This window comes from Suricata suricatta, chromosome 3, assembly GCF_006229205.1.
Source record: "Suricata suricatta isolate VVHF042 chromosome 3, meerkat_22Aug2017_6uvM2_HiC, whole genome shotgun sequence".
Lineage (NCBI taxonomy): Eukaryota > Metazoa > Chordata > Mammalia > Carnivora > Herpestidae > Suricata > Suricata suricatta.
In genome coordinates this window covers 165,912,170-165,934,579 of record NC_043702.1, presented here as the reverse complement: position 1 = coordinate 165,934,579, position 22,410 = coordinate 165,912,170, and the positions used below count along the sequence as shown (strand labels likewise).

Here is a 22,410-nt window from a genome sequence, read left to right as displayed (position 1 = left end):
TTTCCGTGCGCTGCACAGAATATGAAGTAACTACTTGAACACCTCAAAATATTTACCTATTCACGATACCACCAGTTATTCAATGCATTGTATGCGCAATGAAAAAGTGAGCAAGTTCACTTATGACTCAAAGCAATGGCACACTATACACTTGACTTTGTGACAGCAAATTGTCTACTAATACTTTTTTCAGGCGGCCTTAGATGAAAATGTCTGCAGTTCTGTGTCTTTTTACGTGAGGAACGAAGAGGGTGAGTACTGTATTCTGGGCCAGGCCCCTTCTTGCCCCCTCGGAGACCTGCCATTCCTGTTTTCAGGAACCCAGAAAGTGGCTAGCACAGCGACACACCCACCCGCAGGTGCAACGGTGCCCTCAGAGCCACCAGCATAACTGTCGGCTTAACGCTGCCACCTCCTCCGCCTCGGATCACTGAAAGGGATCTCCCAGTCGCGAAGCCCCGGGCCCCCAGAGAAACCTACCTGAGCGCCGCCCCCACCCCGAGCTCTGAGCGCCCACTTCCTGTTTACCATCCAGCCTCTTCCTCCCCAGCCCGTCCCGCGGAGGCGGCGCGCGGCGGCCTTGCGCAGGCGCCAACCCTCCGAACCCCTCATCCGAACAGGCATTTTTGCGGAAAGCCGATGCTCTCCACCCCGGAGGGGCGGGCGGACCACGGCTGAACAAGCGCCCCTTTAGTTTGTAAGGTCCCTGGTTGCCAGTGGAGACGCAGGCAGAGATTCGGCATATCTGTCCTTTAATACGATTGATTCACGGAATCAAATTCATATTCTTTCTTTCGTTTCTTTCAAGGCATTTGAAGACTATTTTGGACTCCTATCCGGGAATCTATAGAGACTGTAAAATGAGTGTAAAGCGCGGGGAGGTGACCCTATCGCTTGGGACTCCCGGGCACGCCAGGGGTAGGGGGTGTTACTCGGAAACGCCCATTCTCTTGACAAACTTACTGGATTTGCCGGGAGTCGGTGCAGCAGTCCTCCTGATGGGAGAAAGGCAATGTCCGAGTCCGTAAACGAGACAGGGAGGGAGGCGGAGAGCCGGGGCTGCCGAACCGGAGCCGCGCAAACCAGGCCTGCGCAGAGCCGGAGTCACGTGGCCCTGGCCGCCATGACAGCTACCGAGGCGGCAGTGCTCGCCGCTTAGGGGCGGAGGCGCCGCGTGTCGTGGCCCCTTCAGAACGCCCCGTTCCTTAGCACTGTCCTAGCTGCTCTTCCTCAGTCTTTCCTCGTGAGCCTCAGTTTCCCTTCTCCCGAGAGGGTGAGAGGAGGCTGCCGGGCCTCCCACGCCGAGGAAGAAGGCCTCAGTAGCGATGGCGGCCCTCAGGGGAGCGGGGCGGCCTCAACCTAACGCGGGGCGGGGCTTCGGGGGCGGAGCGTCGGCGGGGCGGCCGCTTCGGAGCCGCAAAGTTTGGCTGTGGCGGCAAATGGGCTTGGGCGGCTCCTCGGCGGGTGGCGGTGGTGGCCGTAGCGGTTCCATCTGGCCCTGTTAATGTCGGGGCCAGGTCCGGGGAGGATGGCGCCCTAGAGCCCGGCCTCTCTGGGGTAGGGGCGGGAGGGGACGGGGTGGGCACCGGCCATGTCGGAGGTGACCCGGAGTCTGCTGCAGCGCTGGGGCGCCAGTTTGAGGAGAGGCGCCGACTTCGACTCTTGGGGCCAGCTGGTGGAGGCGATAGACGAGTATCAGATGTGAGTGACTAACCGCCAGAGCGGGCCAGTCCGGCTCCAGTCGGCCGCCTCCCCCTTTCTTCCGTCGGTGTCCCTTATCTCTGTATCTGCAGCCAAGGCGTCCCAGGGTGGGGCCCCGCCGGCACTGGAGCCGGGATCACACTGGCCCCGGCGGGCTGCCCCGGAGCCGGCGGTCGGCTCGCTGGGCTTGCTCGCCCCTCAAGCCCTCCGCCGCCGCGGGGCCGGTTCCATTCAACAGGTAGCCCCTCTTTTCCTGGGGCGCCCGCCCTAGCAGGCTACGTCTTTGAGTTCCCGTCCCCCGCTCCGCTTCGGTTTCCTTTCCTCCTCTCCCCCGCCTCTCCCAGGTTGCTGCCCCTCGATTTCTCTTTTAGAATCGCTCGGGGAGACTTGTGTGTTCTCCGCCCACGTTCCGGGGATGTGTGGCCTTGCTCTGTGCAGCGCCTTCCTCCTCCCATGTGTAGGACCGGAGGAGGGAGCTGGCGGCGATTGAGGGGAGAGGGTGCCCCCGGGAAGCAGCGAGGACGGGGGTGCCTCCCCGGCCACGGGAAGGGTCCCCTCTCGCGCCCCTTCTCCACCCCTCCTTCTGGGGAGTCGTGTTTTCCCAATTCACCTCGATTCCGTTTCGGTTTCTGGGGCTGTTATTTGCTGGGCTGTGTGAGTCCCACCCACCCCCTCGCTCGGTCGCCTTGGGTGGAGTCCGCGCAGGATGTGAGCAGAAGAGAGCAAACCGAGTCACTAGACCCCGCACGGGAGCCGCCGCTCCCTCTTTGGGCCCCTCCTCCTGTCCTGCGTCTAATGTCTAGCCGCTGGGTACTTTGTGAGGACCAGTGTCTTTGATCTTTGACCCGAAGTACGATTTCTTTCCCTTTCTGATTCCCCCCAAAAACTTAGGGTTTTTTTTTTTAACTAAAAGAGAAGATTTACGGCTATATGAAATCTTGCTTATATCTTGCACCTTTTACTGAAAATAAGACCTGCCTGCCAAAATGGTATTGTTTGCAAACCGTTGCCATTAAATTACTCCTTGGCCATAAGCAAGTTATTGTTTGAGGTTTACCGAGGATGAAACCATGTGTGAGTAAAATCCACCCCCCCCCTTTCTTCTGGAAAGAAGCTTTAAATTCTTTTTCCTCTCTCCACAACAGTTACTTGTTTTTACCTGACCATGAAGATAACTTAAATGTGCAGATGTTTTCCCCCCCATGGTACGGACTTGTAGTTTCAAAAAGCCCTGAAAACAACCTGCTTTGGGCCGTACAGCCCGGTATCCCCAACACGGGCATTTGTTTTGCATCTGCACTTGACTTCACTTGCTCTTGCAACTACTTAGTAAGAACATTACTCTCGTTTTACAAAACCGGGAAACTGAAATTCAGTTTAAACAGATTAAGGAGGGGAGGGCCATAAAACCATACCACTGAAATCTGGTTTTTTGTTTTTAGTGGGTTTTTTGGTTTTTCGGGGTTTGTTTTTGTTTTTGTTTTTTTACTAAATCCCAACTGTTGTACTACGTACTGTTTATGACACTTTATTTAAGAGGCCTCCTGTAATGAACTGGATTGCCAGAGCACATACCTTACTGTACCGTAGCCAGTTAGCCAGCACCTGCGGGCGCTCAGTCTGCCTGTTAACGGAAATTGCACGCCCTGAAATGTAAAGCTGCCTTCACTTGTGATGTGGCGGGACCCAGCAGCAGACTTCACAATGGAAAGTGAAGAATACCATGTCCAATTGAAATCACAAAGGAAAATCGAGTATGCAAGCTGTTTAGCTGGAATTTCTAGAAACATCTCAATGAGAGTAATAGCCACATGGAAATCTATTGTTGGGCCTCAATACTGACCTTTGAACTTAATGGTTCAGAGTAGTTCTCAAGTGACGCATACTGCCAGTGTCAAATGGGAGAAGTAAGGATTCCCTTAAATCCTGTAAACATACAGGCTACATAGAAAAAGAGGTTGAATTTAAAATTTGTATATTCAAAAGTGAAGGCAGATTGTCTTTTTTATTTCAGTTATCTGTCTGAGAGGAAAGGCCGCAGAGAAGGAGACCATTTGGGGGTCACTAAGTCATGTTAAAAAAAAAGGGCGGACAGCATATTGAGAGTGCAGGAGGAAGAGTCTAGGATGATTGGCGTTTTTCTAATTCGGTTGGACCGCTTCTCAGCCTTTTGGCTAAGATCAGGTCTAATTCGGTAGGCAGCCAGGACTTGACAGTCGTGGTAACACTGCGACATTTGTGGGAGCAGGGAAATTAGGGAGGGAATAAATATGTCTGGACCCTCACAGTGTGAGAATACAATAACTTAAACAATCTCATCACTCAGCAAGTGAGAGCTAGGAAAACAAAGATGAATACGATGTGATTCCCACCCTCAAAGCACGGAGAGTCTGATGGAAGATTTTAGAGTAACTGGGTCTTGCTATTACAGAAGTTTGAAAAGAGTATGTGCCACTGCATACTGCTTGCTGTTTCCAGGAGCATGCTTTGCCTTCGGGCTTTTGTACTTTTTCTGGAACATTCTTCCTTCATTATCTGCTTGGGGCGCTTGGCCACCTCCTCCAGGTCTTTGTTCAGATGTTATCTTCTCAGGCTCTGTCTGGCTACCCTGTTTCTCATTGGAAAGCCTGTTACCCATCCCCACACTCTCTACTACCTTAGTCTCCCACATCCTGACCGCCCCCGGCCCCTGTTTACCCATTTAATGTTTTTCCAGAGTATGTATCACCGTCTAAAATAACACTGTATTTTACATATTCATTTGGTTTACTGTCTCTCTCCCCTCCTGAATATAAACCCTGGGAAGGCAGAGTTAGAGGGGTTTTCTTATTCTCTACTGTATATTTATTGTCCTAGTGATGCTAGGCTATTATTAAATAATTGTCTATTTGGATATCCTCTCTTGTATTCTGCTAGGAGCCATTTCTGAAGTAAGGCAGGCTTGCAAGGCCTCCCACCATCAGATGCTGACCTGTGTCTTCACCCTTCAGGGAGCCCTGGACCTGCTGGAGCTGGACTCTGGCAGTGTTCTTTTAACGAATGGATTCAGGACTATGCTGTGGAGCACCAAGTTGATATTAAAGCATTGTTGGGAGATTTACACGAATTATGTCAAAACTAGAATTGCTAGCCAAAATAATACATGGTCATTTAAAAGCAATTCCGTGAAGCAGGCCAGCTCTCTCAGCAGTCTGAGGATACAGTGGCCCCTAACTTACGGTAGAATGGTATGCACTCTGGTGCTGAGAATCAGATTATTTCCCAGGATCAACGCTGAGGTGTTTGTCTATCTAGCACGTGTTGCCCAATAAATACTTGTTGAATGAATGAGTTTGAAGACTGAGCAACACCTGCTGTTCATCCTGTCTACCATGCCTTACGTCAGTGCTACCCAAAGTGGGTCTGCAGGTGGGTGCTGGTCTGCGGTAAGGAGATCAAGGAATTGAGATGTAAGATTTAGAAACTTGAGGAGTTTAAGCGTCTGACTCTTGGTTTGGCTCGGGTCATGATCTCATGGTTTGTGAGTTTGAGCCCCACATCGGCCTCCATGCTGCCAGTAAGGAGCCTGATTGGGATCCATTCTCTCCCTCTCTGTCTGCCCCTCCCCCACTCACTCTCTCTGTCTCTGTCTCAAAAGTAAATAAACTTTAAAAAATTTTTAAAAAGGATTTAGAAACTATAGCAATTTGACATCTTCATGATAGTTTTTATTAAAGTGTTAGCTTAGGACAGAACGAGGAGAGAAACTAGTCTTTCGCTACAGATAGTTGGAGAAGCACTCGTGTCTGTCATGGATTGTCGGGATTTCCTTCAGTCGCTTGATCATGTGTTGATATTTTAAATTCCCTCTGAGAACAGTGGGGTTTTTTTGTTTGTTTTTTACTTATAGGCATCCTTGTAAGATGAGATTATTCTGGACAGAAGCATATTTGAGAAGTTTCTCACCTTTCCTAATAGAATCTCCACTCTTTTGGCTGCTCATCCTATCTAAAGCATGTGGGTTTTCCCTCAGTGGACAAAATCACACTTTACTTTGTCTTCAAATAGTGCGATCATTTATGGATTTAGAAAATTTTTTGTCCAGGTCTTTAAAAAAGTTTTTAAAAATAGTATAACATTTATACCATGAAATTCATCCATTTTACATCTACAGTCCAGTGAATTTTTAGTAAATTGATACCAAGTTGTACAACCATCACTACAATTAAATGTCATATCATTTCCATCACCCGACAAAGATCCTTTCTGTCCATTAGCAATCATTCCATATTCCTGCTCCAACCTCTCTCCTACAGTCTGTCTGTAAAGATTTGTCTTTTCTGGACATTTCATGTAAACAGAATCATATAAAGTGTGGTCTTTGGTACATGGCTTCTTTCATTTGGCATAATTTTGAAGTTCATCAAAAGTGTGGCGTAGAGCAGTACTTTGTTCCTTTCTATTGCCGAAAAGCAGTAAAACATTGTCTGGATCTACCACCTTTGTGTATCCATTCACTAGTTACAGGGCATTCGAGTTCTTCCTACTTTCTATTATCAGTAATGCTGTTGTGAACACTCACAGGTAAGTCTTCGTGCGCACATATATTTTCATTCCTTTTGGGTCGGTACCAAGGAGTGGAACTTCTGGGTGATAGAAGTGTCCTTTATGAAGGGCACTGCCATGTAGTGCAGACCGGCTGTGCAGTTTTACGTTTCTACCAGCGGTGTGTCAGTTACCGTTTCTCCACATCGATGGCACTTGTTGCTGCCTGTCTTTTCTATCATAGCCGTTCTAGTAGGCATGTAGTGTACTTTTTAGTTTGCCTTTCGTGATCTATGAGGTCACGACCTGAGCCAAAATCAAGTCAGATGCTCAACTGACTGAGCACCCCTACCTATTGAGTTTATAAGGGTTCTTTATATATTCTGAATATAGGTCCTTTATCAGATACGTGATTTACAAGTATTTCCTCCCATTCTGTTGCCTAATTCTTAAAAGCAGGATTCTGTTTGAATTTAACATCTTTGTTCACTGACTATTAACAGTTGAGCAGGAGTTTAGAGCCTGCATCCCTTCTTCTGACAATGACCTTGCTTAGGTTAACAATCACTATTAGCGTATTATGTGAGAACTATTCAGATAAAGAAACTGTGCCACGCTAGAACTTCCCCGAGTTTGGGGATGCATATTTGACATTGTTAAATAGAGACTATGAGTCCTAAAAGAGAACTTCATATAAGGAGTGGTCCAGCAAGAGTTAGAAACTAAGTTTGCGGGACAAGGATAATGGCAATACCTATTTCTATGTGTACTTTCTCTTGGATAGAATCCACAAAGAGTGAGTCTATGAATGACATCATAGGAAAATATGGGGTTTTCACCTTTGAGGTAAAATAAATAAATGGATGGAAACAAGTTTGATTAAAATAGTGGAGTGATTCATGCCAAATGTCACTAATTTTATGTAGGAGTGTCATACATTATAAGGAAGACGCATACCTTTCATAGAATGGATAGAGGCCATCAGATAGAATGAACTTTACACCGGGTCTTTAAGGACATGCGTGATTGCATAGAATAAAACTCTCATCTAAGACTTTTTTTGGAATTCAGTGAACTGTCTTTTGCAGTTTGGATAGGAAATCTAACACTTGCTACCCTTTGCATTCCTGATTCCACCCCTCACTCCGCCCCCCCGCCAGAATAGTATAGTATGCTTGAGAATTATAGTTTTAATATCTTTTGCCAGTGACAAAATGTTTCACCAAAGAATCCTTTCGATTCTTTGGAGTCATCTCCCTCACCCACATTTTTAAAAATTGAGATAAATATCACATAAAATTTCCCACTGTAAAATCCAGTTTGGTGGTTCTAGAATATTCACAGTGCTTAGCAGCCATCACCACCGTCTCATTTCTGAATATTTTAAACCCCGTTTCTGATGTCAGTCACTCCCAGCCCGCTGGCAACCACAGACCTGCTTTCTGTCTCTGGATTTATCCATTCTGGATATTTTGTGTAAATGTGTGATTTTTTTTTGCATCTAGCACCTTTCATTTCACATGATGTTTTTGAGGTTCATGCCGTAGTGTGTATCAGTGCCGATTCCTCTTAGCGGCCAAATCCCATTTCACTGAATGGATGCACCACATTTTGTTCACCCATTCTGCAGTTGATGGACATTTTGGGTGTTTCCAGTTTGGGCTGTCGTGCATCATGTTGCCGCTGTGAACATTCCTGTAAAGTCTTTTTGTGTGAGCATGTTTTCAGTTCTTGGACTATACCTAGAATTTTGAAATTGCTGGGTTATGTATGGCAACTCTCTGTTTAACTTTTGAGGAACTGCCAAACTGTTTTCCACAGTGACTGCATCATTTTACATTCCTACCAGCACTGCATGAAGGTTCCAAATTTTCCAAATCCTTGCCAACAGCATTTTTTTTTCTCTTTTTAGAAACTATACCCATCCTAGTGGCTGTGAGGCGGTACCCCCTGGTGCTTTTGATTTGTATTTCCCTGATGACTAACGACATGATAATCTGTTTGCTTATTGACCAGTTTTATACCCTTTTTTGGGAAAATGTCCAAATCCTTTTCCCATTTTTAAATTGAGCTATTTGTCTTTTTTATTGTATAGTTGTAAGAGTCAGTCATTCAGCTTTTGTGGTCTCAGAAAGAGCTTCGGATCCTTGCTGTTGAATTTGGACTAGTAACACAGATCCGTCCTTGGCTCACCTGCTATTTTTAAGAATGATAATTGGGCAAACGATGATATTCATGTCTGATTGGTGGAGGGTTTTCTTTTTCATGAAAAACTGTTTGGAAAAGTATAATTTAATAGACAGCGCTTATTTTGTCATGGCTGTTACTTGGACTCACCTTCTCAGCAAATTAATGGGAGACTAATGGAGTGTCTCTGGTTGGTACTGTTATTGGTGCTCCCTTCAAGTGTGTAAGCAAAATCTAGACCTAACTGCTAACTGGCTAGTTATAGAAGAAATTCATGCATACCACTGAAGAAAGCTGGGTTAGATGCCATTTGAGATTCTTCCCAGCCCTAAGATTCGGTTTTTATTGCCTAGAGCTGAGATTTGTCCCAGAGAAATGATAGAAAAAATATTGTATCTCATTATCATTGTCATTGTGTATATAGTTTGATTCTAAAGCCAGTGTAGGTTTATACTTTGAAAACACAGCAAAATATTATTGTATTTCATTGTCTGTTTTTTAAAAACTTTTAAAAGTGTATTTATTTTAAGAGACAGCACAAGGGGGGACAGGTAGGTGCAGAGAGACAGAGAGGGACAGAATCTGAAGCTGGCTCTTTGCTGAGAGCAGAGAGCCCGACTGGGCTCAAACTCACAAACCACGAGGTCAAGACCTGAGCAGAAGTCAGATGCTTAACCAAGTCACCCAAGTGCCCCCATTGTCTTTTATTTTTTTAAAGTTATTTTTAATGTTTATTTGCTTTTGAGTGAGAGAGTGTGTGCGTGTGTGTGAGCTGGGGAGGGGCAGAGAGAGGGAGACACAGAATCCGCAGCAGGCTCCAGGCTCTGAGCTGTCAGCACAGACCTTGACACAGGGTTTGAACTCAAGAACCATGGAATCATGACCTGAGCTGAAGTCGGGCTTAACCGACTGAGCCACCCAGGGCCCCCCATTGTCTGTTTTTTAAAAGATTTAAATTATTTCACCTTGCTGCACTTGAGATAGTTTGCTTTCCTTCAATTCTAAAGAATATTTATTTTTCTTACAGATTAGCAAGACATCTACAAAAAGAGGCCCAAGCTCAACACAATAATTCTGAATTCACAGAAGAACAAAAGGTACTATAAAATAATCTCTCTATATATCAGATTCCAAATGGAAAGGATTCTGTCTTTCAAATCCATTAAGCCAAACAAACAAAAGAAACTGTTATACTTAAACACAAAGAATGACCCTGATTATGCTTTGGGGAACATGAAGTGATCACTGAGAGATAACCTTGATTTACTACGTTGTGACTTTCTCACTTGATGAATTTCTCCACTCAGCCCTTCAGATTTTAGTTTTAGTGGAGATGGGCTGCCCTCTGGTTGCGAAAGGGGTAGATTCCAGGGACTGAATTTTGATTGTGAGTTATTACATCCAACTTCAATACTTAATTAACTCTGAATTTTCTTAACTCCTTCTTCCCTCCTCTCAAAACAAACACAAAGCCAAAAAAAAAAAGCCTCCCCCAAAGGCTGCCACTGAAAAAAATTAGTTCAAGTCAAGAACTTGGCTTACAAATCAATCCATCAGCCAAATAACTGCATAAGGCTGCAAAATGTATCAATGCTTCTCTTTCTTTTTGAATTAAAATTGTAATATGTAGAGTTGATTCCCTGGATTGTTCCATTATAAAAAACAGGATACTTTAAGAAGCTTTGCTTTAACTTTAAAAGAGTGAGAAGAGGGGCGCCTGGGTGGCTCAGTTGGATGAGAGGCCAACTTCTGCTTGCTCAGGTCATGATCTCACAGTTCGAAGGTTCGAGCCTCGAGTCAGGCTCAGTGCTGACAGCTCAGCCTGGAGCCTGCTTCTGATTCTGTGTCTCTCTCTCTCTCTGCCCCTCCCCTGCTCGTGCTCTCTCTCTCTCTTTCTCAAAAATAAACATTAAAAAAAAATTAGAAGGGAAGAAACAATCCCGTTTTTTCCTGGCTCAGAGTACCTAGTGTTAAAATAAAATTTTAATCTTGTGGATAATGAAGAAAACTACTGTGTCGGTTTTTTCCTCCCATCTTAAGAAAAGATGTTGTAAAAACTACAGTGACTTAATTTGTTTTTATTAATCCTTTTTTTTGTGCAAGGAGTGGGTGTGAATTTCGCGTGTGTTCTAAGTAAGCCTGAACAAATGTATCTTCGTCCTTGTGCGTGCTTTCATTTGACTCTTGTTTATAGGAGTTGGAATGGGAAAAAATCCCAAAGATGAGGCTTAACTATGTGTCTTACACAAGTTCATGTATTTGCATTTTTTAAATATTTAGGAGTTATATTATCTAAGGTGCTTTTTTATTTACTTAAAAAGGAACGCAGTACTACACTTTACAGATGTGGTTTTTCTTTTTTCCTTTATGGTTGTTAATGTGCACAGTAGAGGAAGGAACTTGAGGATTTGAGTCCAGCAGAATAATTACCACAGAGGAAACGATGGGTCTGCTTGAGGAGAGGAACAAAGGCGATGTATACGCTTTACCGCCTCCTTGAGGTTTGCGAACTCTAGGAATGGTTAGGAAGTGATTAACTGGTATCACGAAATTAGAGACAAAACAGACTCTCGAATGTCTGAGTGTGTAAATTATTAGCCGACCAAGCGTGTTACGAATAGGGGCACAAATGAAAGCTGAGGGAAGTTTTTGGAAGTTTAATGATTCCTACGCCTTAACCACCTGTTTACCTTGATTACTCACGTACTTGGTCTCCAACACCTGTTGCTTAGATAGAGACCCTGTTAGCAGCGTAACCTCAGACATAAAGTGAGTTGACCTAAAGGAAAGCAAAGAAAATTTTAAATGCCATCAAGAAATGAGCTTTGTTATATACAACAGTGATTAGACTAATGAGAAAAAATAAACTTTTTCTTTAAAAAAATTTTTTTTTTATTATTGAGAGACAGACAGAGATGAGCAGGGGAGGGGCAGAGAGAGGCAGAGACACAGACTCTGAAGCAGGCTCCAGGCTTGAATTCACAAACCTGGAGATCATGACCCGAGCTGAAGTCGGACACTTAACCAACTGAGCCACCCAGGCGCCCCAAAATAAACTTCTTCTTAATTTTCTTTAGGCTGAAGCTTTAATTTCTAGCTGTTCCTTAGCCCCCAATGCTGTCTTTTTCAGTTTACGCAGACCCACAGATGTGCTCTGTAAGGCCTGGGAGGCAGCGCGACCTTGAGGAAAAGCCTGAGGCCTTGAGTCCAAAGACTTTGGTCTTGAATCCCAGCCCTGTCCCTGGGCCTTAGTTTCCTTAAGTATGAAAGAGGGATTAAATAACCATAAATGATCTTAAAAGATATCCCTAAATCTTCTGATGATTTCTGCCTTTGAAGTTTCCTCACCTCCTTTTCTGGAGGCCTGATCTCTGAGGTATTTGTTATTTATAATACCTGCCCACGAGGCATTTGTGTAGTGACTCCAGGGAGAGCCTGGGCCAGCCCCCCTGGTCCTGGGGCTTGGAGAAGGACCCCCAGATCACTCTGTGCTGCATTAGGAACTTCAGGCAAGTCGTGTGCATTTGATCACTCTGTGCTGCATTAGGAACTTCAGGCAAGTCGTGTGCATTTACAGACGTAATTTTCTTTAAAACTACGGGTAAAACATTCGCAGCGCACCAAAGCCCTCACAGTGACAGTGTGCCGTCTTGTCTTTGCCACAAAAGGAAAGAGTTAGAAGCTCCAAGTTAATGATTAGGAAACCAAGATTTTCCAGACGTGATCTGGGGAACACTGGCTCTAAGAAATTAATACCTGTTATTTGAACAGACTTGTCGGGGCTTTTAATATCTAATGTGTGTGTTGAATTTCTAAAGGCTTTGGGTAATGCAGTGTTTCTTAAGTTTGTTTGCTTTTGGACGGCCGCTTCCTCCCTTCAATAGAACACTTCGTTGGGTCTAGTGTTCCGAAGAACACGTTACTTACAGGAGATTTTGAAACCGTTACGGCTGCAAAATGAATTGAATGCCATTCCTGGCACTTACACCAAAGGAGAAGAAACTCTATTGTGTTTGCCTCAAAAGAGAAAAATGCAGAATATATATCTTACATTATTCTAAGCAAAACTGTTCTTCGTGTTTTCTATTTTGAATTCTATCATTTATGCTTTTACTGTTCTCAATGTTTTTGTAGCAGTGACAAATCTTTGAATTATGCTAACCCTGGACATTGAAAGATTTTTTTTTAAAAAGCAGCGTTTCTTTATGAAGCTTTCTACTGTCACTCACAATAAGCTTTGAAAAATATTTGATGAATAAATGCTGTGTTGGATCTTAGGTTATTGATATTTATTCATATATAATTAAGATCAGAGAAAAATCCTAATTTAAAAAAATTTTAATATTTTTTTTTGAGAGAGAGCAAATAGGGAAGAGACAGAGAGGGGGAGAGAGAGAGAGAGACAGAGAGACAGAGACAGACAGAATCGGAAGCAGGCTCCAGGCTCTGAGCTGTCAGCACAGAGCCCGACGTGGGGCTTGAACCCACGGACTAGACCATGGGATCATGATCTGAGCTGAAGTCGCACGCTTAACCAACTGAACTACCCAGGTGCCCTGAGAAATCCTAATTTTTGAGAAGATATCTTCACAGTATTTTATTTCTTTTAAGTTTATTTATTTAAGAGAGAGAATGAGTACAGAAGGGGCAGAGAGAGAAGGGAACACAATCCGAAGCAGGCTCCGATGCAGGACTCAAACATGCAAACCGTGAGATCATGACCTGAGCTTACATTGGACGCTTCACTGACTGAGCCACCCAGGAGCCCCAAAATATTTATTTTAAATCTGAACTCTAAAGCACAACCACTGATCCCTCTAAATGTTATTAATTGACGATTTTTAAAAAAAAATCTTCCTATGGATTTGCTATTACAGTATTCTCAAAGATTTCTGGTGGAAAATAAGATGGTTTGTGATTCTTATTTGATCCTCCTTCGTGATTAGTTGACTTAGCTTTCATTTCAATTCTCAGTAGTTTCGTCATTATAATAACAGTATAGTGGCCAAAGAGTAGCTGCCAAAAGCTTTCATTCCATCAAATTCCCTACTTTGTGTAGTAGATGTTCTCGTGTAAGTTTCTGGACAGAAGAGAACATCCTGTCTCATGATGCTTAGAAAGTTTTTCCCTGTTTTGAAGCAAATTTGGTGGTAATGAGAATTCCAGCACTATACGCTTGTTTTATATTTTATAGGTTCCCCCTTTCCACTGACTTCCTGCTTTCCTGGTTCTCTCCCCACCTCCCCTCCTCTCCCCCCACTACCTCCCATCCTTGCCGCCACCCCCCCTCCCCCCCAGCTAGAGAGTAAATGACTGGCTGTTTAAATTAAAAAAAAAAACAAACAAAACTGTGTCTGGATTGAGACTGTGTTACATTATGTGCATTTTGTACACTTTGTCTTCCTTATATAAATTGTTTTCGCAAAATTGAAATGTAGCTCTTTGTCTATTTTTAGTCCATCTTTTCCTTAACTGCTCTTTTAGACTTATTAATTTCCCTACCAATGACCAAATAAAATAGCCAGTATTCTGAAAATGAGAACACTTTCCATTGCTATGCCATATTAGGCATGAGCGGTTAATTTGAATGAGGTGCTAATAATTTAAATCTAAAATTAGTCTTCATTTACCTTCAGTGCTTAGTCTTAACGTACATTAGTTAATAGTACTTCTGCTCAGACACAAGTGACCTTAATCATTCTTCCTAACCTTTGGTTTCTAAGAAAGGTGAAGCAGTTACAGTAGCAAGCTCTTGATTTTGACATCAATAAATGCTACATGGTTTAGAAGTTTCTGCTGCAGCCGAAAATGATAGTGTTTTGCTCCCTTTTTAATACTGATGCTGGGTGTGGTCCCTTAAAGTAGTTATGAATAATGCTTGTTGGTATTTTGCCATAGTTCAGTAAGTTCTGTAACAAAGCCGCTGCTTCTGCTTAACTTGAAGAAATGTTTAAATTTAAAATAAGTTATTAGTGGTAGCGTAGTTGTCAAATGGCATTTTACCTTAAATGTTAACTGCCTCCATTCAGATGGATTTTATAGTAGAGAAAGAAAGGGAGTAACTATTTTTAAAGACAATCGATACATCTCACAGCAAAATCCTTTTTAAAAAGCATTTTTAAAAGAACCTAAAGCATATGGCCAAATGGTATGAAAAGAACTATATTGCTTTGTTGGCCATATTAGTGCAGTATGCATAGAATACTTTGATGTCCAGGGTAAGTTACTTGATCTCTCTTCAGTTTACACGTTTATCAAATGATTGTACCTCACTTGGGGTTAGTGTAAGGATTACATGAATCAATGCTGGTAAATCACTTAGGGCCTGAGTATTCAATAGCTGTTAGCCATTACTATCTTATTTTCTTGTTTTTATATGTATATGTATGTGGTTTTTTTTTTTTAATCACCTACTAGCTTTGTCAGAGTTGAATGGTATATTTGAACACTTCTTTGGGGATATTATATTTTATATAGAAATGACTATTGCTGGTTCGTATGCAATAGCTATTTGAGAGAATAAATAAATCTATGAGTTATCTTGAGTCCTTTTGCAGTTATTATATTTACTTTAAATGTAAAATTTCAGAATAAAATTGGGTATTTTCTAAACTGAGATACTGGGATTTTTTTTTTTTTTTTTTTTGAGAAACAGAGAGACAGCACAAGCAGGGGAGGGTCAGAGAGAGGGAGACACAGACTCTGAAGCAGGCTCTGAGCTAGCAGTCTGCACAGAGCCGGATACGGGGCTCAAACCCACGAACCGTGAGATCATGACCTGAGCCAAAGCTGATGCTTAACCAACTGAGCCACCCAGGCGCCCCCTTATTTATTTTTGAGAAAGAAAGACAGTGTGAATGGGGAAGGAGCAGAGAGAGGGGAGACATGAACCTGAAGCAACCTCCAGGCTCTGAGCTGTTAGCACAGAACCCAGTATGGGGCTTCAACTCACCAACCCTGAGATGGTGACCTGAGCTGATGTTGGATGTTTAAGGGACTGAGCCACCCGGGCGCCCCAAGATAGGGGGATTAAAAGGAAGTTTTGAAGATTGTGGAGACAGTTCAGTAGTGTTCCTTGTTCCTTGGCCAGGGGTCCTGTCCTGCCTAGTAGTGTGGTTCGAGCCACTCCACCAGCTCGTTACTGTTGAGAAGATCATCGTGTAGTGCCCCCCGGCCTCAGTGCCAGGGGCCAGCACAGTACTCATTACACCTCTTTGCTCCTCATTTATCTTATAAAGAAAGTGACCAATGAGAAAACCACAAAATCCAATTTGCTAACCTTTTGCAAGTGATCAGTACACGTAGAAAAAACATATTTTTCCCCCAACAGTGTTTCATTCTGAAGGCAGTGCACTTATTGTATGTAAATACTTGATGTTCAGGGTCTGGATTTATTCCTAATAAAAACATAAGAAATGCCTATCTTTGGAAGGACTTAAAAATGTTGATGGGCATAATTCAGCTGTCTGCTCTTGTAGATGTTTCTTCCATGGGTCTCCTCATTGTCCTCTTCACCCTAGTCATTCACGTTCTCGTTCTGAGGACCGTTTACCTGGACAACTGAGGTGACCCGACTGCTCTTACCTGGAGTCTTTTCCCTTTTCTGGCCCGGCCTACGGGGACTGTACTCATCACGGTCTTCTTAAAAAGGCAGATCTGATCGTCATTCTTCTGTTCAAAAACTTCTGTGTAATTTACTGCTAAAGTAATAACAGATTCCTCATGGGCCATTGAAGGTCCTCTTCTGAATGACGCCCCCCACACCCCTGCATGCCCCCTCAGGACACACACCCATATCCCTCTGCTTTCCGTTGGAGACTTTAGACAACTTCATTGTGACAATTTTCTCAGCTCTTCAGTTTTAAAAACCTTCCCAGGTCACGAGGGTTTGATTTCTAACACAGATTCTTGCATTCTTTCTTCAGAACATGTGTAATGGCTTTGCTGCGGGTATAAAAATTAAGTGTCTCTTCTTAATATTACAGTGATTTTGTAGTAACTCCTCTCACATAATAGATTTTGAGTTTATTAAAAGCAAGGACTATACCCTATCATTTATACCCATCGTATAGCTCATCTAAAACAGACCTGAATACAGATTTAGCCGCCATGCATCCCAAGTATTGATTTTGCTCCGTGTTATCTATATATTAGACGAGTCAAGATTGGACTTAAGTCAAATGAAATGATACCATTTTGCTAACTTTCAGGTATTCTTAGTTTTAAATCTTTTCATGACTTTTAGGCTTAATAGACAAGAAAAGAAAGCAAAGCTGGGGAGGGAAGAAGTTGGAATTCTTTTCATTGCCTAAATCTGAAACCGTCCTCAAAGCAAACTGGATTTTCAATTGGTCAGAGTACAGTTAGGTCTGGAGAGAATAGATATTCCCCTTCTCTCTCTTATCCTGGCCCTTTGCCTCCTGTTTTTCTTCTCTAAAATCTGCAAGACGCTAGAAAGAAATAGAATTGAACCTTAAAAAAATTAAAGATTATTTACCAACAAAAATTAACTCCATGATTTTGACAACAACAGTTACAGTGTATTTGGTATTTATGGCTTTTTTCTTTTTCCTACAGAAAACTATAGGCAAAATCGCAACATGCTTGGAATTACGAAGTGCAGCTTTACAGGTAAACAGCGGGGTTTTTTTCTAATGTAAGAAAATTATTCTGAACCGTTCTAATGAACATTAAGCATTAAATCTAAAAGGAGTATTGTCTCAGAAAGGATTTATAATAATAGGAATTCATGGGCTAAACTCCTATTAAAAGATTCAGTTCATATTTAATAAATTGTAGGGGAAAGATACAACTTCCACTTTTTGCAATTATTAGCCTGAATGTTCCAAAATATAAAAACAAACAAAAACATGCCTGGGACTTTTCATTTTCTACTAGGAAACAAGGAATGGATTCATTTATTTTAGCTACTTTTTGCATATTTAGTTCTTGCCACTTAAAAAACGTATGGTGTAGTAAAATCTTCGTAATAAAAAGATGTAATATGCATGTTTTAAATTCAGTCCACACAGTCTCAAGAAGAATTTAAACTGGAGGACCTGAAGAAGCTAGAACCAAGTAAGTTTTACTTTATATTTGTGGGGGTGACTGCTCTAGAAGAATATTTTCTCTGTTACAGATACTGAGATGATTTAGCATCAGGGTGTCTGGCTCAGCTGAGCATCTGACTCCAGATTTTGTCCCAGGTCATGATCCAGGGTCACAAAATGGAGCTGCACGTTCAGTGTGGAGTCTGCTTGAGATTCTCTCTCTTTCTCTCTCCCCCGCTCGTTCATTCTCGCTGTCTCTCTAAAAAATAAAAATTAAAAGTAGGGATTATTTAGCATAGATGCTTATTCATTTCTGTTAGTATCTAGTCCTAGGTGGTTCTTTTGTGCTTTTATAAGCCCTATAATGTTATAGAAATGTTTAACATAAGTTATTAGTGGAACTGTAGTTGTTAAATAACATTTTACCTTAAATGCTAACCACCTCCATTCAGATGGATTTTATCACAGAGAAAGAAAGGGAGTTAACTCCTATTTTTAAAGACTTACTTGTTGATACATCTCACTTATAACAAAATCCGGTTTAAAAAGCATTTTTAAAAGAACCTAAAGCATATGGCCAAATGGTGTGAAAATAAGTATATTCCTTTGTTGGATATATTACTGCTGTGGCATAGAATACTTTGATGTCGAGGACAAGATACGTGATCTCTCTTCAGTTTACACGTCTACAAAATGATTGTATATAACTCAGGGTTATATTGAGGATTAACCCTAAGTGTTACAGGACCTGTTACTCTGGTCACCGTTATAGAACATAAACAGTGATTTGATTCATGGTCGCACCTCATCCGTATGTTTTAGCCTGTGTTTTAACCACTTCCGTGACTGTAAGTACTTGGTAAGCGCTGATGGTAGAGTTTCCTGGCGCCATCGAGGCCCGTTTACACAGCCTGTCATTGAAAACCACACTGAAATCGGTCGGGCTGTGTGCCGAGCTCTGCAAAGTATTTCCTGGTTCCCATTTTCCGTTCCCTTCTTGAACGCTTTTTTGAAGCAAGCAGGTGCTTGAACTGTTTTGGTCATTAGGATGTGGCATATAAGGTTTTCTTACTGGTTCAAATGGATGTTCACTTAGAGGACATGTTTGTAATACAGGCAAAGACACAGTTATCGAATATCACCACAGTCCGCTTTAGGACATTTCCGTCCCCCCAGAAAGAAACCCTGTCCCCGTTAGCACACACCTGTTTCCCCCGCTCCTTGATTCCCGGTCCTAGACAACCATTAATCCACTTTCAGTGTTTGTGAATTTGCATGTTCTGGACATTTTGCATAAATGTAGTTGTACCATATATTGTTATATGTTAGATTATTTTAAGAAAAGCACATCGATAGCTTTTTAAAAAGATTGCAATGGGGGCGCTTGGGTGGCTCAGTCAGGTGGGCGTCCGACTTAAGCTCAGGTCATGATCACTGGTTCACAGGTTTGAGCCCTGCATCAGGCTCTGTGCTGTGTGGAGCCTGCTTCAGATTCTCTGTCTCCCGCTCTGTCCCTCTCTGTCCCTCTCTGTCCCTTTCTTTGTGTTCTTTTCTCTCCTCCACCCCCCCCAACAGAATATAAACATATAAAAAAATTACAACTGCAGTTAGGATGTCTGTGTTATGTAATGGTTCTCAAGATGATAATCAATTTTTTAATGATAAAAATTATTAGGATTTTGACTTTCTATTTAGTCTCTGTTTTCCATTAGTTTTTGTTTGCTTTTCAGTTTGTTTCCAAATAAAATTTTAGAATCTTACAGATTTCTCCTGTTGCCCTATAGGATCTTTCATTGGTATTAATAGTTACCGTTTTTTAGAGTATCAGCTATAGACCTAACATTCAAATAAGTCCACTCAGCTGTGTTTTCCTGACACTTGCTCATGACCTTACAGTTTGCAAATGTGAGAACTGGGTTTTGACAAGGTTTCTAAGTGACCCCAAAGCCTATGTCCCTTCCACTGTATTGAGTTGTTAATATCTATCATGGTGCAATATTGCCATCAATCCTAAACATCATGGTTTCCCAGTTCAAGCTCCTGGAGATTGTTGACCCCTGTATTCATAGAAGGTTGGACTAAAATTTGCATTAATCTTCTATTTCTTGCTTTTGTTGTTCTGTTTGCTTTTTATTTTTTTTTTTTTAAGTTTAGGGATGGGAATGGCAAGCTAAGATAGTTCTATTGGGATTTATTTCGTTATACTTTGAATTTATATAGTGCATTTAGATTTCTCCCTTCCTGGTACTTAATTTAGGTGACTTTAATTTGCTGTTGCCTCTTCAAGGAATGTAAATGTATATGTTATATCTCAGGAAAGGCTCTGTAATTTTGCGTTTATCAAAGTGAGGCACTAGTTATGAGGTAGTTAGTTGGTCAGAATGAAACGTTTTCTACAAATTGGTATTTGGGTATATTCCAGATTGAGTCAAGCTAGCTTCTGCATCTTCTAGGGCCAGAAGGAAAGAAAAATTAATACATGTAACTTGGTTTATTCTGCTACTGTGTTTTTGCTTTAAGATTTTAAAAGAAATCTCTTGATAGTCTTATCTGAAATTCATACTACAACTAAGATCTTGAACGTTCTATTTATTACGTTTTCTTATGTTAGTCCTTGGTAATTTACTACTAGTTACTGAAACCCATCTGGCACCCCCCCTTGCTGCCACCCTGTAAAGTCCTTCCATTGATTGATCTTTCAGAGTTGCAGATTAATCTCACCTTTCTCTGAAAGCTTTTTCTTCCTAATTAAACTCTACCTCCTGCCTTTTTTGTTTTAATCAGTTTATATATTTATTTTGAGAGGGACACAGACAGTGTGAGCAGGGAAGGGTCAGAGAGAAAGAGAATCCCACACAGGCTCCGTGTTGTCAGCACAGAGCCCAACACGGGGTGCGAACCCACAAAACCATGAGATCATGACCTGAGCTAAAATGGAGAGTCGATGCTTCACCAACTGAGCTGCCCAGGCGCTTCTACCTTCTGTCTTTTATTAGGAGCATTTTTTATTATCCATTATTGTAGTCTGCCCTGTATTCTTCTCACTTAAATTCATTTCTCCCTTCACAGAGATTGTGAATAATCTTTGTATTTTCCCCACAGAGCCCAGCTCAGTGCTCTGCATATCATAAAAACTTGGCATGTTTTTTTTTTGTAAACATTTATACACATAAGAGAAGGGCAGAAAGAGAGAGAGGCACACAGAATCTGAAGCAGGCTCCAGGCTCTGAGCTGTCAGCTCAACCCCCGATGCAGGGCTCAAACCCATGAGTGGCGAGATCATGACCTGAGCCAAAGTCGGACACTTACCTGACTGAGCCCCCGGGCGCCTCTTAACTTGGCACATTTTTTAGTTGAATGGGGTTGAATGTCTTCATGGACACTTCTGTAACCTAAAACAACCTTTCAGAGGAGGAGGTAGCACCCCAGAAAAATGAAACGGATTAGGCACAGAAGCAGAACATGTTTTGATAACTGCGTCAAACACGTTTTAATGTCTGTCATCATCGGAGTGTGACCTTGTGGAGGGTGGCGGGCCAGGCTATGTGACCATGGGCTAGGAGCGCCGAATATCTCCCGGCACAGGTGCACCGCCAGATGCCAGCCACGGTGGACCCCATGCGCACGATAGCACCTTCCGGGCAACTGTAAACTGCGTCTCTTCTCCACATCTTCCTAAAACCCCAGCACTAGTGTGGGTGGAAGAAAAAGCCCATGTAAAGTTTAAGTAGAGCCTATTTTAAAAAGATGTTAGAATCTCTGTTATTCCATAATTGGTGAATATAGAAACCTATCCTACAGTTACAGAAAATGAGAAAAGATTTGTTATTTTTCTTAGAAGATTACTCATACAAATTAAATATCTAATAAACATTTCTTTTTCAAAGCCGTGGTGTACCTAAGAGAAGAAAGTACTTGTATTATAATACAGACACAAGATACTTCTAAGAACTGATATCATTTTCAACTTCTTTATTGATTTTTTTTTACATATATTGTAAGGGTTGATTTATTTTCCCCTCTTTTATAATTAAAATATCATTTCATTGCTTTCATTTCTTTTTTTGTGGCGGGGGAGAGCAAGTGCACGTGCGAGGGAGCAGGGGAAGAGGAGGGGGAGAGAAAGGACCTTAAGTAGGCTCCACGCCCACTATGGAGCCTGACGCGGGGCTCGATCCCACAGCATGAGATCATGACCTGAGCCGAAATCGAGAGTCAGACACTTAACTGACGGAGCCCCCCAGGCACCCCTCGGTGCTCTCATTTCTGATATGAATGACACATGTTCCTCTTTGTCATCCATTTCCTATTCTTAGTATTTAGTGCAATACCGTGATATTTGAGTTAAATTAATAGTTTATTCACAATGAGCAGTCATGCACAAGTTTAGAAAAGATGTTTTTATAATTGTAAAAACCATGCTTTTCAGTGACACCTGAAATGTGAAATACTCTAGCTAGCTGAATGTGGGGAAACCAGGGCGAGGATAAATTACCAGATAATAATGGGGGCTCATACTTCTGTGGGACTGAAAATTTCCCATGCGGTTTCATATATATTCATTCTCAACAGTCTGTGAAGAAGTAGTATTCCCATTTTAGAATTGGGGAAACTGAGGGGCGCCTGGGTGGCTCAGTCAGTTCGGTATCCGGCTTGGGTCAGGTCATGATCTCACAGTTTGTGGGTTCGAGCCCCGTGTCAGGCTCTGTGCTGACAGCTAGCTCAGAGCCTGGAGCCTGTCTTCCAATTCTGTGTCTCCCTCTCTCTCTGACCCTCCCCTGCTGGCACTTTCTCTCAAAAATAAACAAAAAAACATAAAAAAATTAAAGTTGAAAAAATCAAGTAAATAAAATTGGGATTTTCAAAAGTATTAACATGCACAGTAAAATGGATTAAAAATCGGTCATTTCCAAGAAAGCTCTTTATTCTGATTCATGGGAGAATTAAT

General features: G+C 42.3%; 1 protein-coding gene across 1 annotated transcript in view; it reads left to right on the top strand.

The window, feature by feature from the left end:
- The first annotated feature begins 1,411 nt into the window (after positions 1-1,411).
- The window catches only part of AIDA (axin interactor, dorsalization associated), a 36,894-nt gene continuing 15,895 nt past the window's right edge, over positions 1,412-22,410 (top strand). The window contains exons 1-4 of the mRNA XM_029935687.1: positions 1,412-1,701; positions 9,440-9,509; positions 16,990-17,043; positions 17,436-17,490. Coding sequence (XP_029791547.1) covers positions 1,592-1,701; positions 9,440-9,509; positions 16,990-17,043; positions 17,436-17,490 — 289 coding nt within the window. The 5' untranslated portion in view covers positions 1,412-1,591. The remainder of the gene's footprint in view (positions 1,702-9,439; positions 9,510-16,989; positions 17,044-17,435; positions 17,491-22,410) is intronic.